Source organism: Euleptes europaea, chromosome 9, assembly GCF_029931775.1.
Source record: "Euleptes europaea isolate rEulEur1 chromosome 9, rEulEur1.hap1, whole genome shotgun sequence".
Classification (NCBI taxonomy): Eukaryota; Metazoa; Chordata; class Lepidosauria; order Squamata; family Sphaerodactylidae; genus Euleptes; species Euleptes europaea.
Window position 1 is genome coordinate 12,289,608 of NC_079320.1, and position 21,620 is coordinate 12,311,227.

The 21,620-nt window shown below is 47.4% G+C and overlaps 1 protein-coding gene across 1 annotated transcript in view; it reads right to left on the reverse strand.

The window, feature by feature from the left end:
• PRKG2 (protein kinase cGMP-dependent 2) overlaps positions 1–15,509 on the reverse strand; it is an 81,301-nt gene extending 65,792 nt beyond the window's left edge. Inside the window, exon 1 of the mRNA XM_056855434.1 lies at positions 14,992–15,509. Coding sequence (XP_056711412.1) covers positions 14,992–15,509 — 518 coding nt within the window. The remainder of the gene's footprint in view (positions 1–14,991) is intronic.
• Between the last annotated feature and the right edge of the window lie 6,111 nt (positions 15,510–21,620).

The following is a 21,620-nucleotide window of genomic DNA, read 5'->3' on the forward strand; positions in this document are numbered from 1 at the left end:
GGGAGCCACCAGCCTTTCCCCCTCCCTCTTGCTGCTCAACAGCCGACAGTCGGCGAGAGGCGGTCCAAAGGGCGCCGCAGCGCCACTGTAAGCCAGGAACTCCCTCTGGGAGGGCCGCCCTGTGCCCCGCCTCTGCAGCAGGGCCCCGGAGCTCCCGAGGGCCACAAAAAATGTCCTCGGGGGCCGCATACGGCCCCCGGGCCTGAGGTTCCCCACCCCTGCCATAGAGATTTGGGGAAGGGAAATGTAAGACCACCGATTAACTTAGTTTATGCCAGCTCTGATTGTTCATAACACCTGAACTAAGCCTTGCCGGTTTGCAAATGGGCAGATCTGAATCAATTGCTAATTTGAAGGACAACCTTTGACCAGGGAACTGCTTGTGACTGTTATCATCCAGAGAGGCTGATAAGTCCAAAGAAGTAAATCCCAACCATTCTGGAAATGTCCAAGGTCTCTCCTTACTTGGACTCATAAAACAAAGTAAAATTGTCCCACAGAATTAAGCTTCACCGTGAGATCTCCAGAGGGCCTCTTAGGAGAGAATGATCACTTCCCATTTACCAGGTTGATTTATTTCTGTTATTACCTGGTACAGCAAGCTTGAGAATGAAGGATGACAACAATAAAAGGTTAGACAAACAAAATCAGAGGCATAGTAATCATCCAACTCGTGGGTTGTATGTTCTAGCCCTGGAAAGCCACACCATAAATAGGTCATAGTCTTCTGTGGAAAACAAATTTTATAAGCACCAGCGAAACCACATCATTAACGTCATCTCGCATAAGTGACCGTTCCTAAACAAAAATCCAGTTAGACCCTACTATAGTTTAACAGAGTTGGGTAGAAATCTAGAGACTATCTTCAAGAGATAACGCCCCTTACTTTCACTTGAGAAGGCTTCTATCTGAAACTGATTCCAAATGAAAAGATGACGAAGACGACGAAGAAGAAGAGTTGGTTTTTATATGCCAACTTTCTCTTCCACTTAAGGAAGAATCAAACTGGCTTACAAGTGCCTTCCCTTCCCCTCCACACAACAGACACCCAGTGAGGTAGGTGGGGCTGAGAAATTGTAACTAGCCCAAGGTCACCCAGCTGGCTTCATGTGGAGGGGCGGGGAATCAAACCCAGTTCTCCAGGTCACAGTCCACCACTCCAAACCACCACTCTTGACCACTAGGCCACACTGGCTCTAATCCCAAAAGATTCTGCTGATCCCAGTTACAGGGTTCGGTGGCAATTCATGTTCTTGTTTCTCCATCTTTATTTTTTCCTGAATACTTTCTTTTACATATTTAAATAATGGGGAATAACAAACAAAATACAAGAGAGGGACCGAGATTTCAAACAAAACCTCCAAGTCTCCCGCCAGAAGCCCTCTTCCACCAGTGCTGCTTGGTGGGCTGGCAGGGGGAGAATAGGGAGAAATCAGCGTTGCTGGGCAATGCAGTGATGTCACTTCCAGGGCGACCGGTAAGGGACATCACCGCACAGGGGCAGCACTGTAGCATTCCCCCCAAACTCTATGGCTAAGCCATAGCGTTTGGCGCAAACGCTAGAGCATTGCCCCTACATGATGGATAACTTTGAGTTCACACCAGGAGCAACATCGTCACGTCACCATGATGTTGCCAGTACATCTCCTGCCAGGTGCCAGCCTTGCGTGGGCAAGCAACCCTTCCTGAAACCAGGGCCCATTCTCATGTTACCTTCATGTCACTAGAGCTGCTGCGGAAGCAGAACTCATTCCTGGGCTGCAAAAGAACCATCAGAAGCTCTGAGCCACATGGCAGAAACCCACACTGCAGTTCTTCCCTATGCCGGCATTGCTCTAGGAAGACTGATACTATTGTGGGGGAAAGAGTCTCAGCTGGGACTTCTGATGCTACCTTTGGGGCACTGAAAGCAGATGTGCTATGGCACCTCTCACGTGGTGAAGGTAACATAGAGCCCTGAAACTAGGGTGGTGGTGGCTGGAGATCTCCCACTATTACAACTGATCTCCAAGTGACAGAGATCAGTTCTCTGGAGAAAATGGCCGCTTTGGCAATTGGATTCTATGGCGTTGAGGTCCCTCCCCTCTCCAAACCCTTTCCTCCTCAGGCTCCACCCCCAAAATGTCCAGTTATTTCCCAACCCGGGGCTGGCAACCCTACCTGAAGCAGTACTGTTCCACATGAGGACTGTACCACCTTAGAAAAACAAGAAAGCAGCCTCTGCCACACTGCCCAAAAGTTGCACTTATCGAATTCATTTATACCCCACGTTTCTCTCCAGTGGGGACCCAAAATGGCTTCTATCATTCTCCTCTCCATTTGATCCCAACAACAAGCCTGTGAGGTAGGTCGAGCTGAGATCGTGTAACTGGCCCAATATCTCCCAACAAGCTTCCATGGCACGAGTGGGGGTTCGAACCTGGGTCTCTCAGATACTAGTTCAACATTCTTAACCACACCACCACACTGACTTTATGGCTACAGTCATGCTGTTTTGTGCACAGCCTCAAAACCGATGCATCGTTCTGAGCTCCCTAAAGGGAAGAACGAGGCCAACAAACGGAGGGTGATGTCAACGTTCTCTCAGGGACGTCCACCTGCCTTAGCTGTGCCCTTTAAGGCCGGAAATTAATGCAGCCATCCAACTCCCTTTGCTCCAGGCTGAAATTTCCTCAGACATATATCAGTCCTGTCATTTAGGCTGCTTCCTTTTACAGAGATTGATCTTTCTACAGCACCACCATCGTCACTAGGTGAAAGAAAGGATACCTTATAGGTCAGGGGCAGGCAACCCCCAACACATGTGCACAACAGTGGCATACAAGGTTGCCAGATCTGGGTTGGGAAATACCTGAAGACTTTGGGGTGCAGCCTGCGGAGGGCAGGGTTTGGAGAGGGGAGGGACTTCAGTGGGGTCTAATGCCACAGAGTCCACCTTCCAAAGCGGCATTTTCTCCAGGTGAACTGATCTCTGTTGCCTGGAGATCAGTTGTAATCCCAGGAGATTTCCAGCCACCACCTGGACGCGAAATGGGGACTAATACCGGAATCCCATATTCCTGGCTTTTGGATCTATGAAGATTTGTCTACATTTATGATAAGACTATTCTTATTCACAATGTCTACTTTTTTGTATATCATATACTTTGTACCATTGTACTGTATATCATATACTTTGTACTGTTTTGACATTGTGCTTTGTTTTACTTTCATTCCTTTTTGGATAGATTGTGCTTTGCTTGTAATATTTACATTGCCTTGCATCCTTGCATTGTTCTCATAAATGATTCAGCAACTATTTAATTGGATATTACTTGATGTTGATTTATGCCATTAGTGCCTTTTTTTAGTCACCACCTGGAGGTTGGCAACGCTAGTGGCATACCAAACCATTTTGTTTGACAAGTGGGGCCAGTTTTCCACCCAATGGACCGAGATAAGGTGCTAGCAGCAATTTTGGGACTTAGCCTGGTCCCAGTGTCTGGCTAACTATACCTTGTCTCCACTACCACTTGTGTTTGCCAACATACCAGCATCTGCACAGGTAGACGAGGCAGGTTTTTTTTTCCGTTTTTGAGGGTCATGATCCTCAGTCACACACGAGAGAAAAGGCCATAGCTCAGTGATGATGCTCTACTGATTAGAAGAACTTGGGTAGAAGAGATAAGAAACCCAGTTCTGCTTGGTGGTGTAGTGGTTAAGAGCGAAGGGCTCTAATCTGGGGAACCGGGTTTGATTCCCCACTCCTCCACATGAGTGGCAGACTCTGGTGAACCAGGTTTGTTTCCCCACTCCTACACATGAAGCCAGCTGGGTGACCTTGGGAGAGTCATAGTTATCTCAGAACTCTCTCAAGCCCCACATACCTCACAAGGTGTCTGTTGTGGGGAGAGGAAGGGAAGGTGATTGTAAGCCGGTTTGGGACTCCTTAAAACGTAGAGAAAAGCAAGGTACAAAAACCAACTCTTCTTCTTCTTCTTGAGATCTTGGAAAGTCACCAATAGTAACCAGGGCTGACAATATGATAACTTAAACCAGGGGTCCCCAACCTTTTAGAGCCTCTGGGCACCTTTAGAATTCTAACATAGGGTGGTGGGAACTAGGGTTGCCAGCTCCAGGTTGGGAAATACCTGGAGATTTTGGGCGGGGTTTGGGGAGGGGAGGGACTTCAATGCCCTAGAGTCCGATTGCCAAAGCGGCCATTTTTCTCTAGGTGAACTGATCTCTATCAGCTGGAGGTCAATTGTAACAGTGGGAGATCTCCAGCCACCACCTGGAGCTTGGCAACCTTATTGGGAACTATCACAAAATGGTTGCTGTGGAAGGTGGAGCCACACACACAAACTTAAACAACATGGGAGAAGAGGGGAAGTTTTAAAAAATACACTGGGAATGAGGAGTAAAGAGGCAAATAAAATCAGCACTGCGGTGACAGCTGTGACTGAAAGGAGGTTATTTAAATGCATGGACAATTAGATCTCCAATGGCCAATGAGAAGCTCAAGAACCCCACCTGGCTCCACCCACTTTCTAAACACACTTGGTAGTAGGGTTGCCAACCTCCAGGTACTAGCTGTAGATCTCCTGCTATTACAACTGATCCCCAGCCGATAGAGATCAGTTCCCCTGGAGAAAATTGCCACTTTGGCAATTGGACTCTATGGCATTGAAGTCCCTCCCCTCCCCAAACCCCACCCTCCTCAGGCTCTGCCCCAAAAACCTCCTGCTGGTGGTTAAGAGGGACCTGGCAGCCTTACTTGGTAGGCCCCAGGAAAAGTATCAGTGTGCACCATGACTCCCACAGGCACCATGTTGGGAACCCCAGCCTTAAATGTAAGGCAGTGCCCTACATCTCTAAGGTCAAGTTTGTGAATGGTATGATTAAGAGTAAAACTTAAATGGCTCTTCACAGGCCCATACTTAGCAGTGCCTCCACACTTAGCAGTGACTCCCTCTGGCCCTGAAGCACCATATGCTGAATGTTGCTCATTGTTCCAATCCTGAATCAACCTCTAATAATTAACCGAACCTTACGTAGGTTTTCTTCAATTATTACTTTCCTATCACCTGCCCCGCCTCCCACCCCATGACTCAATTTATAATATTTATGAACTGCTGTACTTATTGCAGGGAATAAAAAAGGAAATTTCATCAAAAACCTGCCTGGTGCATTCCCCGCCCCCCGCAAATGGTGACTGATGCAAACAAAAATCACCAACATCTTTGTGCTTTCCCATTAAATGCTCTCACAGTAATACTTAGCAGGCGTATAATAGCATGCAATAATAATGCATTTCCATTATGCGATATTAAAGTGGAAAAACAAATTGCGGGGTTCAGATATCAAGAGCGGAAACAAAACTGGAGGGTGGGGAGGGGGAAGGGATGCCCAAATAAACTGATACGAAAGGAGTTAAGGATACCATCTGCTGGAACAGACATTGTTCTGTGCATGGCTCCTATCGATTTCCATGTGACCCGCATAAAACCACCCCCTGCGAAACCGGGCTCATAAAAACCAGGCAGGTGTGCATGATGGTGGAGAGAAGATCAAACATTTATGAAATGGACCTGCATCCATTCAAGCCAGACTTTCTTATGAATGAATAAAGATTCTGCTGAACATTCCAGCTGAGCGAAATCAAGAGGAGGCTGCCGAAGGAAAAGGTCAAGTCACGTACACGGTACAGAAGAATCAGGTTATCATGGTGCAGTATGAATAAATGTGTACCGTGTCAAGTCACGATTGACTCACGGTGATCCCAGAACTATTCGGTTTTCAAGGAAACAGATGAGCAGAGGTGCTTTGCCATTGCCTTCCTCTGCATAGCAACCCCAGCCTTCCTTGGTGGTCTCTCTTCCAAGGACTACATACGGCCCACCCTATTTAGCTTTCAAGCTCTAGCAAGATCAGACTTGCCTGGGCTATCAGGCTGCTCACATGAAACTGCCTTCTACTGAATCAGACCCCTGGACCATCAAAGTCAGTATTGTCTACTCAGACTGGCAGTGGCTCTCCAGGGTCTCAGGCTGAGGTCTTCCACTTCACCTATTTGCCTAGTCCCTTGAACTGGAGATGCTGGGGATTGAACCTGGGACCTTCTGCATGCCAAGAAGATGCTCTATCACTGAGCCACAGCCCCTCCCCTCACCATGGCGCAAAGTATGTATAAATATAGGTAACAGGCAGCTAATAGACAACCTATATTTATACACACCACGATGTATAGGTATAGGTTACCTATTAGCCCTGACCTGGGTGGCCCAGGCTACCTAGCCTGATCTTGTCAGATCTCAGAAGCTAAGCAGGGTCAGCTCTGGTTAATATTTGAATGGGAGACCACCAAGGAATACCAGGGTCTCTAAGCAGAGGAAGGCAATGGCAAACCAGCTCTGTTAAACTCTTGCCTTGAAAACAGTGCAAAGGGTCGCCATAAGTCGGCTGTGATTTGACGGCACTTTACACACATGCATTAGCTGCCAGTTACCCATCCCATTAAGAATATAAGACAAGCCATGCTGGATCAAAGACCAAGGCCCAACAAGTCCAGCAGTCTGTTCACACAGTGGCCAACCGGGTGCCTCTAGGAAGCCCACAAACAAGACGACTGCATCAGCATTGTCCTGCCTGTGTTCCACAGCACCTAATATAATGGGCATGCTCCCATGTATAATATAACAGGCATCCTATTCCTCCGTATGAACTGAATTTTCATGCCAAACTAGATGCAGTTTGGGCAGCTGTGTCTGCTTCTTCACATGTCTGCCCCATTTTGGTAAAAGACAGCAATGAGGTCTTATTCACCACCTCCACATGAAGCCCTGCTGGGGGACCTTGGGCTAGTCATAGTTCTCTTAGAGCTCTCTCAGCCCCACCTGCCTCACAGGGTGTCTGTTGTGGGGAGGGGAAGGGAAGGTGATTGTAAGCCTGTTTGATTCTCCCTTAAGTGGTAGAGAAAGTTGGCATCTAAAAACCTACTACTCCCAATTGTATAACTTAGGGTATAAGCAGGCTAGGGGAGGTAAACCCACCCTCCTTAACTCATTGCACTCAGTTCCCACAGGCACTTTTCTCGCTAGAGAGTTCTGATGTGGGAAATGAACCCAGCTGGAGAACACATGAACACATGAAGATGCCTTATACTGAACCAGACCCTTGGTCCATCAAAGTCAGTATTGTCTACTCTGACCGGCAGCGGCTCTCCAGTGTCTCAGGCAGGGGTCTTTTCCATCGCCTACTTGCCTTGTCCCTTTAAGTGGAGATGCCGGGGATTGAACCTGGGACCTTCTGCATGCCAAGCAGATGCTTGACCACTGAGCCACAGCTCCTCACCAGAAAACAGTGCAGATCTACAGTGCAGATCTACGAACAACAAACATGGTTTCTTTCATTTAGGCTGGATCTTAGACAACAACCCTGAACAGGTTTACTCCCAATCCTTCTCACATCCATTCCATGGGGCTTACTCCCAAGAAAGTGTTCTTAGGACTGCTCATTTCTTACTATGATGGAAAAGGACAGGGACGAAATATAATGAATTAATTCCTTACACAGACTGAGACTTTATGGGGGCCTCTTACCTTAAAACAAACTTTGGATATGTAGAAATATACATATATTTCCTTTTACTGTTTGTTACACATTGGGCTGCTATTGTAATATTAAGACACAGAACTTCTAAGGAACTTGTAAAATACTCTTACGAGCAAGAGAGTGCTATATCGCAAACTACAGGCTCAAAAACAATCCTACCAGACACAAACTGTGTTAACAGCTTGCAACGAGTCTGCTTTCATATTGATTTCAAAGCCTGGGAGATACTCTTCCAAGACAATTTGGCCCATCTTTGCCAAAACGGTTTCTGCCAATTGATTCTGGAAAACCCCAGCTTCATTTTCTCATGTTGATGCTAACAATGGTAACCCACACACGCACCTTAGGATAATTTAAAAAAGAAAAAGACAGCAATTGCTCTTGTTTAATCCACACAAATTGATCTTTATTTTAATTAGCATGCTATTCTCTGCACTTCTACTATCCTTTATCTGGCAAAGAAATATTGCCTCAAACACTGTAACCTTGCAACCAGTTATTGCTAGCATACTAAGGGCTGGTTCATCCAGCTGTTGGCCACCATACTACCGGTATTGATTCCAGGAACAGATGGCCACTACCGCTGATTGACTGTTTAGCCTGTGGAGATACCAGTTTCATGAACCAGTTCATCCAACCTGGAGCTCTGACCTCCCATGACTGTGAGAACCATGGCACCTAGGGTTGCCAATTGCCAGGTGGCATCTGGAGATCTCCCACTATTAATGCTGATCTCCAGAAGAAGATTTTATGTAAGTATGTATGTATGTATGTATGTATGTATGTATGTATGTATGTATGTATGTATTTGTTTGCTTGATTTCTAGCCCACCCTCAATTCCCAACCAAGGCCGAGCTCAGGGCAGGGTTTTGTTAAATCCAATACAATAAAACAATAAAATCAGTCCATCACTTAATTAAAAGTGTTTAAACAATAATAATAATAATAATAATAATAAGTTAACCCATCAATAGTGTACAATCAGCAAACCAGTTGCTGGAAGATTCAGAACAGAGGAGGTGGAGAAGGAGGAGAAGGAGAAGGAGAAGAAGAAGAGGCGTTGGTTTTTATATGCTGACTTTCTCTCCCACTTATGGAAGAATCAAACCGGCTTACAATCATCTTCCCTGCCCCTCCCCACAATAGATACCCTGTGAGGTCGGTGGGGTTGAGAGAGTGTGACTAGCCCAAGGTCACCCAGCTGGCTTCACAAATAGGAGTAGGGAAACAAATCCACTAGATTAGCCTCCGCCGCTCATGAGGAGTGGGGAATCAAACCCGGTTTTCCAGATCAGAGTCTACCGCTCCAAACCACCTGAAGCCAGCTGGGTGACCTTGGGCTAGTCACAGCTCTCTTAGAGCTCTCTTAGCCCCACCTGCCTCACAGGGTGTCTGTTGTGGCGGAGGGGAAGGGAATTGTGAGCCAGTTTGATTCTGCCTTAAGTGGTAGAGAAAGTCAGCATATAAAAACCAACTCTTCTTCTTCTTCTCTCCCCAACCCCCACCCCCAAAATCTTCAAGTATTTTCCAACCTGGAGCTGGCAATTCTAATGGTACCCAAAATGCCATACCACTACTTCATCCATGCAAACCTGGCTACGCTGCAGATCCGTACAATGTGCGCCCTTTGATCAGTTACAAAAGGCAGAAAGTTCTTGGTCTCCTTTCAGAAGCCTGGATCTGAACCTGATCCAGTAAGAAGTGACTCTCATTATCCCTCGACTTACCTGACTGTGAAAAGAGAATTATAATGACTTCACCTCCCAAGGATGCTGAGAGATCAAAAGTCCTTTTTTCAAGTTTGAGACAGGTTTGTAAACAAGATCCTCTTTCAATTACCAGTCGCAAGTAAGAATTAAGTCTGGGCCACCAGCAGCAAGGCTTTCACAACGTTTGGTTGTTTTCTACCTTGTAGGCTGACAAGGTTGACAATGAGGAAATTGAAATTGTTGAAGACTTTCTATTCCTCGGCTCCATCATCAACCGAAAGGGAGACTGCAGCCAAGAAATCAGAAGGAGATTGAGACTGGGAAGGGCAGCCATGAAGGAGCTAGAGAAGATTCTGAAGTGTAAGGATGTGTCACTGGCCACCAAGATTAAGTTAATTCATGCCATCGTATTCCCTATTACTATGTATGGGTGTGAAAGCTGGATATTGAAGAAAGCTGATAGGAAGAAAGTACGGTAGATTCCTTTGAAATGTGGTGTTGGAGGAGAGTGTTACGGATACCATGGATGGCCCAAAAAACAAATCAGTGGGTTCTAGATCAAATCAAGCCTGAACTGACCCTAGAAGCTAAAATGACTAAACTGAGGCTGTCGTATTTTGATCACATTATGAGACAACAAGAGTCACTGGAGAAGACAATCATGCTAGGAAAAGTTGAGGGCAGCAGGAAAAGAGGAAGACCCAACAAGAGATGGATTGACTCTATAAAGGAAGCCACAGCCCTCAATTTGCAAGACCTGAGCAAGGCTGTCAAATAAAGGACATTTTGGAGGACTTTGATTCATAGGGTTGACGTGAGTCGGAAGCGACTTGACGGCACTTAACACACACACACAGGCTGTCCCTGACGAACACGCGTATGTCAGTGCAAGCTAGTAAAACTTCTTTTTGAAATAGTTACTTCTGTGGATTACTGGTAAGGCTGGTTCGATTACGTGTGTGTGTAAAGTGCCGTCAAGTTGCAGCCAACCTAATGGCGACTCCATAGAGTGTTCAAGGCGAGAGACTATCAGAGGTGGTTTTGCCATTGCTTGCCTCTGCGTAGCAACCCTGGACTTCCTTGGTGGTCTCCCATCCCAGTGCTAACCAGGGCCGACCTTGCTTCGCAGCAGACCTACGGCAACCCCTTTTGGGGGTTTTCATGGCAAGAGACTAACAGAGGTGGTTTGCCAGTGCCTTCCTCTGCGTAGCAACCCTGGACTTCCTTGGTGGTCTCTCATTCAAATACTAACCAGGGCTGACCCTGCTTAACTTCCAAGATCTCAAGAGATCGGGCTGGTCTGGTTTATTCAGGTCAGGGCGGTTATATTATACATAAATAATAAACTCTAAACAAACATCTTATGAGTGTGCATAGCTGGAAAATGAACCAAATTCGCTTCATAGCGCCCAGAGTATGAATTCATACACTTTTTTTAAAGAGAGACCTTCATACAAGAGTGACTTCTGATGAGAGATTATGCAAGGGGTACATTACATAGAGCGCGTGCCTGCTTTGGAGAGAGTGGGGGTTTGAGCATCTGGGAGAGATCACAGCTTGCTAAACGTAGAGGTCAATCAATAACAGTTTCAGCAAAATAGTCAGAGATGCCTACGGGGATTTTTCTGCCTATAGCCATGACGGCATCTGATCAGACATATGGTAGATTTCAAAACTTTCTCCATGCCCACAGCCCCATGTTCACAAGCGAGTGGCTGTTCCATGTTTGCAACAAGGGATACCTCCTTGCACAAAGTTAAGTAAACTGGTTGCCATAGTAGCAGCCTATACCTGGGATATAAGAGTGTTTACCACAGAGGTACAAGAGATAGAGCAGGCTCCCCCTGACATTTGCACAACGTAACAGGCCTGTGAAAAACCAGACTCCTATTGGACATGACAGTTAAAGTGTGTGAAAATATTCTGGCTACCATTTCAAAACACCACATTGGGGAATCAACCAACTTTTATGAGAATTCTGTTTTATGGGCTGGAGGGAGAGGTGTCATGGTTTTTCATATTGACCAGATCCATCCAGCAAGGGAGGGGAGGAGGAGGAGGAGGAGGAGGAGGAGAAAAAGGAGAAGAAGAAGAGTTGGTTTTTATATGCCAACTTTCTCTGCCACTTAAGAATCAAAACAACTTACAATCACCTTCCCTTCCCCTCCCCATCACAGACCCCCAGTGAAGTAGGTGAGGCTGAGAGAGCTGTGACTAGCCCAAGGGCACCCAGCTGGCTTCATGTGTAGGAGTGGGGAAACAAATCCAGTTCACCAGACTAGCGTCCGCCGCTCATGTGGAGGAGTGGGGAAGCAAACCCGGTTCTCCAGATCAGAGTCCACTGCTCCAAACCACCGCTCTGAGCCACTACACCATGCTGGCTCTGCTACAGAAACATATTTCAAACTGCAAATAATATGTTCCTAATAATAAACCTCAGTTTATTTAATGCATTCCTGTCTTTATGGCTTTGACTCTGTCTGTCTATCCACATACTCCACACCTGTCTCATTACTCACTATAGCTAAAGAGCTGTTTTGTTTTGGAAGCAGCACCCACAAATTCTTCAAAGCTGTAGAGGGGGAGTAGCAGCCAGGAACTACCATTGTTATGATTTTTTTTAAAAGATATTTACTAAAGGAAATGCTAGAAAATACAAGGTTAAGAGGTTAAATAACAACCTTGCTTCGCTCTGGCTCTCCCACATGGCTAAGAGCAATTTTCATTTTAATACCAGAAGGTCAGCCTGTGTTGACTCTTGTCTTGTCCTACCTCTGTGTTTTGCAGTTCCCAAGGGATGCCCCAATATGGGGGGAAGCTGCTACTATCAAACCATTCTTGCCTGGCATTGTAGATTTGAGACTTTCAAACAAAACCAAGAACTATAACAAGATACATTTATCCTCCAGATACTTCTTATTTATTTATTTATTTGATTCATTTATACCCCCGCCTTTCTCCCCAGTAGGGACCTAGAGTGGCTTATATCATTCTCATCGCCTCCATTTTACCCTCACAACAACTCTGTGAGGTAGGTTAGGCTGAGAAAGGGTGACTGGGTCAAAGTTACCCAGTGTGCTTCCATGGCATGAGAGGTGATTCGAACCTGGGTCTTCCAGATATTAGTCCCACACTCTTAACCACTACACCAGCCTGGCTCCCAATACTGTCTAAACTGTTAGGGTTCTCAGTTTCCCGGTAATGGTGGGCAATTCACCAGGCTGCCTGCCCCCCCCCTTAGCTGGTTGGTGGGCGGAAGGAGGCCAGCGGAAGGGGGGGGGAGTGATCTGTGCACCCAGCTTGATGCGGAAGCCCTGGCATGATGCAAGGGCATGCTCTAGCTGGCACTCTCCCCAAAAAACTGGGGGAGGGTGCTAGAGCGCTCCTGGCGCGATGCTGGTGCTTCCGCATCAACCCGGAAGTGACGTCATCCCACTGGGCTTGCAGATCACCCCCCCCCCAGCCCTGTGAAGCTCCCACTGGAGGGACCTGGCAACCCTATAGACTATACACACAGGTCACTCTTTAGCACAACGAGCATAAAAGAAAATCCATTGCTGACTGGAAGGCCAAAAGCCACTTCATACTTGAGACCAGAGAAGGGTTCTCACACCTCTGCTTTGGGGACCCTCCCCACCCCACCCCGCACCATTCAGCTGGCCAGCGGGGGAACTTACCAGTGGCAAACTGAGGCCTCGGTCTCAGTCTCCAACAAAGTGTCAACGTTACTTCCGCCGTTCGCTGGAAGTGACGCCATCACGTCGCCGGTGACACGTGGACACTTTGGTAGTTTGGCAAAATCTCTGTGTTAAAAATGGCTTCTACCATAGAGTTTTTGCCCAAATACCACAGCGTCACCGGCAATGTGTTGGCATCAATGAGTCCCCAGCCACAGAGGACTAGACCTCAGTTTGCTACCGGGAAGTCCCCCCATCCCCCACTCGTTGCCAGGGGGTACCTGGCAACGCTAGACCAGAGGATCCAACATTTTGAGGTCCAGCCAGCGTGGTGTAGTGGTTAAGAGCAGTGGTTTGGAGCAGTGGACTCTGATCTGGAGAACATGGTTTGATTCCCCACTCCTCCACATGAGCGGCGGACGCTAATCTGGTGAACTGGATTTGTTTTCTCACTCCTACACATGAAGCCAGCTGGGTAGCCTTGGGCTAGTCACAGCTCTCTCAGCCCCTCCTGCCTCACAGGGTGTCTTAAGTGGTAGAGAAAGTTGGCATATAAAAACCAACTCTTCTTCTTCTCTCTCAGCTAACAGCCCAAACTGAGGGATGGAGAGTGAGAAATGTCCCTGTCAGATTTCCCTCGAAGTACACGGTTCCGGTTTTAATTTGAAATCGTTGTGCACTATAAAACCTTGTTTCATATAAAAGCCTCCTGACATCTCCCATAAAAAAGAGTGATTTCGTACAGAGCCAACATTCGCCACCTTGAATATTTATAAATATTCTGTCTATGCAAGGGGAGAGCTGTGAATGAGTTGGGGGGCAATGTTTACTTCGGCGTGGGAGAAGTGCAGCGACATCCTGTTCAGATACAAGAGAGGCCACCAGTACAGCGACTCTGACCTACATACTGTAGCCGGAGTGGGGAAGGCATCCTGAAGGAAGGGTCTAGAGCAACAACAGAGAACACATGAAGCTGCCTTCTACTGAATCAGACCCTCGGTCCATCAAAATCAGTATTGTCTACTCAGACCGGCAGCGGCTCTCCAGGGTCTCAGGCGGAGGTCTTTCACATCACTTACTTGCCTAGTCCCTTTAACTGGAGATGCCGGGGATTGAACCTGAGACCTCCTGTATGCCAAGCAGAGGCTCCACCGCTGAGCCCCAGCCCCTCCTGTGCCAAACTACACATTATGATTTTTAAACCAGACCCAACTCGTGTAAAGGGAAGATGACTGGGGAAGGCACTGGCAAACCACCCTATAAACAAAATCTGCCAAGTAAACTTTGGGATGTGATGGTGCTTACACAGGGGACCTTTACCTTTTAGACGAAAACCACCTGCCAAACGCGTTTTGGCCCTCAGGCCTTCATCAGTGGTCTAATAAAACATCTTATGCACACATACACATTAATCAATAGGTTAAAAAAAATTGTAACAGCCCAGGTATGTATTCAAAGATGTATTCCAAATGAACTCTGTGCCTATGATGTCAGATAACAGTGTCAACCCAACATCTATTTGATTGATACTGTTATGCGCACCTTCTATGTAAGGTCAACCCAGTCCAGAAAGAAATATTCAGACTGCATTCCACGCCTGAGTTCTTTTCCACCCAACCTTTTGTTGGAAGAGTTGCAATGTCTAGCATGCAAAGGAACTGAGAAGAAGACCCAGCAGGGGGTGGGCAAGTGGTCTGCTAGTTAGGGCTGTAAGATTAGAGACCTTTCCACCCTTTCTTTCATACCTCTTGTCTGTCCTTAGACTGATGTTCTTAGGGGACAATTTCCTCCTTCTTGGAAGTAATTCTACCTTCTCTCTCCCTCCTTAGCTAGAAAGACAGCTGGAGGCTCTGTCTCTCAGCGTTCCTATTTTAATATGTAGTTCCTTCAGTAAAGGCAACTTTATCTTTAATCAGTGAGGCTGACCCTTCTCTGCATACTTAGCCTACTCTGCCAACACCTTGTGGTGCCCAACAAAAGTTTGCATCGCCAGAAGAGGGGATTCTCTCACCTGGAGGGCTTCCTGACTCTAGCTTTTTCAAAGGAAAAACGAGGCTGCTCCGTCAGGTCGTACGTCCGGGTTGTGGGTTCGGCAGACACGCCTTCCTTTGCGCCTCTCCTCCTGTTATTAGACGCCGCCGGCCGAGCCAGGGGTGCTTCTTTAAGAGGGGAAAAGAGGAAGGGGTTTGCTCCCTGGGTGTCCACCACATCTTGCAGCTTGTTCAGCTGGATGCATTTACACTTCAGCTCGTCAGTGAGATCGGCGATGGTTCGGGTTTGCTTGGCCAGCTGCCCCTGGAGCTCGATGATGTGGTAGCTCCTCTCCTGCAGCTCCTCTTCCTGCCGCTTCAGCTCCCGTTCGAGCTCCCAGACTTTGCCGCGCAGAATATCGGCCGCCCCCGTTATGGTGCTGATGTTCAAAACGGGCTCTTTCCCCAACTTGCTGGCGCCCGAGCAACCGAAAGGGCAGCTCCCTGCATGACTCTCGGGTCTCTTCATATACTTGTGTTTTACCGATCCATTTCCCATTTGGGCTGGTGACCTAGGCCAAAGAAAAGAGATCAAAACCTTGCGACGACCATGGGAAGAAACACACAAGCATAGCATTTTAAGAACATAAGAACATAAGAAATGCCCTGCTGGATCAGACCAAGGCCAATCAAGTCCAGCAGTCTGTTCACACAGTGGCCAAACCAGGTGCCTCTAGGAAGCCCATAAACAGGAAGGCTGCAGCAGCATAGTCCTGCCTGTGTTCCACAGCACCTAATATAATAGGCATGCTCCTCTGATCCTGGAGAGACCATAAGAAGGGCCATGCTGGATCAGACTAAGGCCCATCAAGTCCAGCAGTCTGTTCACACAGTGGCCAACCAGATGCCTCTAGGAAGCCCACAAACAAGATGACGGCAGCAGCATTATCCTATTTGTGTTCCACATCCCCTAATATAATACGCATGCTCCTCTGATACTGGAGAGAATGGGCATGCATCATGACTACTAGCCATTTTGACTAGTAGCCATGGATAGCCTTATCCTCCATGAACTTCCCTCTTAAAGCCTTCCAAGTTGGCAGCCATCACCACATCCTGGGGCAGGGAGTTCCACAATTTAGCTATGCACTGTGTGAAGAAATACTTCCTTTTATCTGTTTTGAATCTCTCACCCTCCAGCTTCAGCAGATGACCCCACATTCTGGTATTATGAGAGAGGGAGAAAAGCTTCTCCCTGTCCACTCTCTCCAAACCATGCATAATTTTATAGACCTCTATCATGTCTCTCCTTAACCACCTTCTTTCCAAGCTAAACAGCCCTAAGCGTTTTAACCGCTCCTCATAGGGCAGTTGCTCTAGCCCCCTGGTCATTTTGGTTGCTCTTTTCTGCTGGAGGCGGAAAGCTAATACCCCATTGGGTCTATTTCTCCTAACACAGAAATGGAGAGCAAAGCTCAGGGGTTTCATACCCCCCACCCTCGTATTAATCCATCCATCAGGACATCGGCTTACGTGCCACACTGCTTTTCAAAACAACAGCTCGGGCTACCTGCTGCTCTCGTTGGATATCCTTAATAAGAGTTTCACACATTGGAACCGAAATTCTGGTGTCAGGCTGATGAGAGAATAACACAAAACAGCAGAAGCGTGGGGAGGAGGGGATTTTTTTAAAAAAAGAAAGCAGTTCACCCTTGCCCTTCCTACCGCACCAAAGCGCCTGACTTGTTTTTGAAAAAATATTTGTTATGTTCTCACATTTAGGCTCAAATCACACTTTTAAAAAATCATATCATATTTCCAGATCTCAGACGCAAACAGTAGCTACGTGGGTACCAAATCCATACACTGTAATAGGTTCTAAAGAAATGTTCGAGAGTCCTAGACGTGAGGGACAACCTCCAAGAACCCAGGCGATCAAGAAACCCGAGATTTTTCCCGCCCTGCATTTGCTGTATTTTTTGGACTCTCTGCATCCTATTTTGTCCTGACCAGCATGGTTAGCCCAATCTCGTTAGATCTCAGAAGCTAAGCATTGTTTGCCCTGATTTGTTCTTGCATGGGAGACCGCCAAGGAAGTCTAGGGTTGCTACACAGAGGCAGGCAATGGCAAACCACCTCTGTTTGTTTCTTGCTATGAAAAACTTACAGTAGGGGCAGTTCCAGGTTTTGACGGGTCCTGGGCAAACTGTGCCCAGAGGTCCCAATCTGCCAACCACCAGGCCCCCTCATAGCTTTTTACCCCTCCCTGTGTGCCCCCAATTTTTCCCACTCATAAGGAGGAAGAGGAGGAGGAGGAGGAGGAAGAAAGAGGAAGAAGAAAGAGGAGGAGGAGGAAGAAAGAGGAGGAGGAGGAAGAGGAAGAAGAAAGAGGAGGAGGAGGAAGAAGAGGAGGAGGAAGAGGAAGAAGATGAAGAGGAGGAGGAAGAGGAAGAAGAAGAGGTTTTTATATGCCGAATTTCCCTACCACTTAATGCCCTGACCTGGATGGTTTAGGCTAGCCTGATCTCATCTGACCTTGGATGCAAAGCAGGGTCAGCAATGAAAAAGAAGAAGAGTTGGTTTTTATATATCAACTTTCTTTACCACTTAAGGAAGAATCAAACCAGCTTACAATCACCTTCCCTTCCACTCCCCACAACAGACACCCTGTGAGGTAGGTGGGTCTGAGAGAGCTGTGACTAGGCCAAAGTCACCCAGCTGGCTTCATGTGTAGGAGTGGTTCCCCAGATTAGCGTCCGCCGCTCATGTGGAGGACAGGGGAATCAAACCTGGTTCTCCAGATCAGAGTCCACTGCTCCAAACTACCTCTCTTAACCACTATACCACATTGGAGTTGCCAGTCTACATCTGTCCTCACTTTCCCTTCAGAGGACAGAACTCCAGCTGGGGCTCAAAGGCACAGCATCTGCCTTGCATGCAAAGGTCCCAAATTACGGTACATCCCCTGAATCTCGAGTTAAAAGGATAAGATGATGTGAAAGACCTCTACCTGAGACCCTGGAGAGCTGTTGCCAATCAGAGTAGACAATATTCACCTTGACAGACCAACGGCTGGACTCAGCATAAGGCCACTTCATGTGTTCAGTGGCTAGTCGTGGCTCAACTCCTGAAGCGCGCAAGCCACAGCAAGGGAAAGCAGCTTACCTAGCAAAATGCCCAGCGAAATGCCCAAAACACAAATGTGGAAATCACTGGCCGTGAGGAACATTAGAAACAAAGGTCCTTCCCATGGAATCAGATGGAATCAAACCCTCCCAGAGATAGTGCTGACGTTCCCTGCCATGCTGGCAGCAAAGACCAATGGGAGGGTCTGTGGCTCAGTGGCAGAGCATCTGCTTGGCAAATAAGTAATGTGAAAGACCTCTGCCTGGGACCCTGGAGAGCCGCTGCCGGTCTGAGTAGAAAATACTGACTTTGATGGACCAGGGGTCTGATTCAGTAGAAGGCAGCTTCATGTGTTCATGTGACACAGAACTGCAATCCAGATTAACAGTTTTGGGGAGGGGCTGTGGCTCAGGGGTAGAGCATCTGCTTGGCATGCAAAAGGTCCCAGGTTCAATTCCCGGCATCTCCAGTTAAAGAAGCTAGGCAAGTAGGTGATGTGAAATACCTCTTCCTGAGACCCTGGAGAGCCGCTGCCGGTCTGAGTAGAAAATACTGACTTTGATGGACCAAGGGTCTGATTCAATATAAGGCAGTTTCATGTGTTCATGCGTTCAGAAAGCCAGAGGCTCTTACGTCAGGTTGCCACCTTTTCTCTCACAGACCTCCTGTGTTTTTCAAAAGCGCATAGCAGATGATAAGCAAACAAATCCTGCTATACTCAATCTTCAAGTGCTGCACAGAGAACAAAACCACTTCCTTCCTTGATTTGAGTCCAATAGCACCTAAGAAACCAACAAGTTTTGGGGGGCATGCGCTTCTGGGAGTCAACGCTCCCTTTGTCAGATACAAGCAGGAACGGAGATCCCTGGGTCCTTCGATCCCGATCACCCTTCCCACCTTCAGACTGGGCTCGGTGCTAGAGCATCTGTTTGGTATGCAGAAGGTCCCAGGTTCAATCCCCGGCATCTCCAGCTAAGGATCAGGCAGTAGGTGAAGCGAAAGAACTCTAATTAAGACCGTGGAGAGCCGCTGCCAGTCTGAGTAGACAATACTGACCTTGATGGACCAGGGGTCTGAGCCGGCATAAGGCAACTACATATATTCATCTAGATTTCAGTCTGGTAGCACCTTAGAGGCCAAGCAGATTTCCAGGGTAGCTGTTCTACCACATACCAGCACGGCTGTCCTCCGAAACCATCTACGTGTGTTCATGTACTCAATTCTAATTCAACAATTTTATGACAGTCTTTCGTAGGAGAACAGTGACATTTTAGATCTGCAGCAGAACGCCCCGGAAGATCAAAATGTCTACACACCGGTTTCTGAACACAGCAATTTTTTAACAAGTCTGATTGTGTCTATTTAGAGCCAGCATGGTATAGTGGTTAAGAGAAGTGGTTTGGAGCGGTGGACTCTGATCTGGAGAACCGGGTTTGATTCCCCACTCCTCCACATGAGCGGCGGATGCTAATCTGGTGAACTGGATTTGTTTCCCTACTTCTACACACAAAGCCAGCTGGGTGACCTTGGGTTAGTCACACTCTCTCAGCCCCACCTACCTCACAGGGTGCCTGTTGTGGGGAGGGGAAGAGGAGGCGATTGTAAGTCGGTTTGATTCTCCCTTAAGTGGCAGAGAAAGTCGGCCTATAAAAACCAACTCGTCGTCTTCTTATATTCTTTTGGTTTGTCCAATGTAGAGAACGGCCATCTGTCATTACGCCATATCTCTACAGCTGCTTATGGGTTCCTCCACTTCCCAGCTATACTACACCACACCGATGGCCATTCTCCCCCCCCCCACACCGCCCCAACCAGCTCTATTCTGTGTCTAGGCCTTCCTCCACTCCCTGTGGTATCATTCAAGCTCCACCACATACAGGACATTATTTATAGATCTGTGTCTATTCTGGGCCAGGCATGAGGGCCAGAGAAAGGAAACAATCACCCCATCCTCGGGCCAATTCTCTCCACATCTATGGGCACCTCACGGGGGACCAGGGGATGAAAGATCCTTCTCCACCAGGGGTGCAAACTTTCAAGCACCCAGTAGCCCATTGATGTATTCAACAACTGGGCTTGGCACCCATCTTTCTCTGACCCAAATTCTGTCCTTCTTCCAGACCTTCCCCCTACCAACTGCCACTATTTTTTGTTCTTTCCCACAGGCACATGTTTAGCTTTTCCCAATAAGAACATAAGAAAAGCCAAGCTGGATCAGACCAAGGTTCATCAAGTCCAGCAGTCTATTCACACAGTGGCCAACCAGGGGCCTTCAGGAAGCCCACAAACAAGACGACTGAAGCATTGTCCTGCCTGCGTTCCACATCACCTAAGATAGTAGGCCTGCTCCTCTGATCCTGGAGAGAATAGGTATGCATCACGACTAGCAACAATTTTATCTAGTTGACATGTGCTGTGGCTCAGTGGTATAGCATCTGCTTGGCATGCAGAAGGTCCCAGGTTCAGTCAACGGCATCTCCAGTTAAAGGGACTAGGCAAGTAGGTGATGTGAAAGGCCTGTGCCTGAGACCCTGGAGAGCCGCTGCTGGTCTGAGTAGACAATACTGACTTGGATGGACCAAGAGTCTGATTCAGTATAAGGCAGCTTCATGTATTCAACTCTCCCCTCTTAAAGCCTTCCAAGTTGGCAGCCATTACCACATCCTGGGGCAGGGAGTTCCACAATTTAGCTATGTGTTGTGTGATAAAATACTTCCTTTTATCTGTTTTGAATCTCTCACCCTCCAGTTTCAGCAGATGACCCCACGTTCTGGTATTATGAGAGAGGGAGAAAAGCTTCTCCCTGTCTACTCTCCATTCCATGCATAATTTTATAGGCCTCTATCATGTCTCCCCTTAACCGCCTTCTTTCCAAGCCCTAAGCGTTTTAACTGCTCGTCAGAGGGCAGTTGCTCTAGTCCCCCTGATCATTCACTCTTTCCTCCCTTTATATAATTTTCTCCACCAGTCTTCCTTGGCAATTAGACTCGGTTTGAGCCAGGTTGTCCTAGGCCCCTTCTGCTGCCAGCTCTCAGAATATTCTGGCAGGTTTTTTTTTTTTCCATTTAAAATGGTCTCTTCTCCCTCTGCCTCCATCCTGACAGAGCTGCGCTCAGAAAAACCCCCAAAAAACCCATACATTTATATGATCTAGCTTATTTCCTACTCTTCTTAAAAGCTCAGGTTGAGACACACTGGGGGGGGGGGAGAGTTTGCCCTATCCTGAGAGGTAGTTTAGGCTGAGAAAGAGAGAGCGAGCATCTTGCCCAAGGTCACCCGTACGCTTTGCGGCTGTCAGGATTCAAACCCAGGTTCCCGCCCAGCATTCCCGTTCACTAAACCACACAGGGCTTACACGCTAACGAATTTTTGAATGCTCACATCCACTAAGTGCCTGAACTGTTCCAGAAAAATCCACTTTGCATCACGTCTGCTTCCACAATATCGCACCTCTGGAATAAATCGGGGACGAAGACCACAGAGAGCTTCTGTTACTCTGAAAAATTCTTCCATCTCTCTCCTTTGATGCTGAGCTATTTAATTA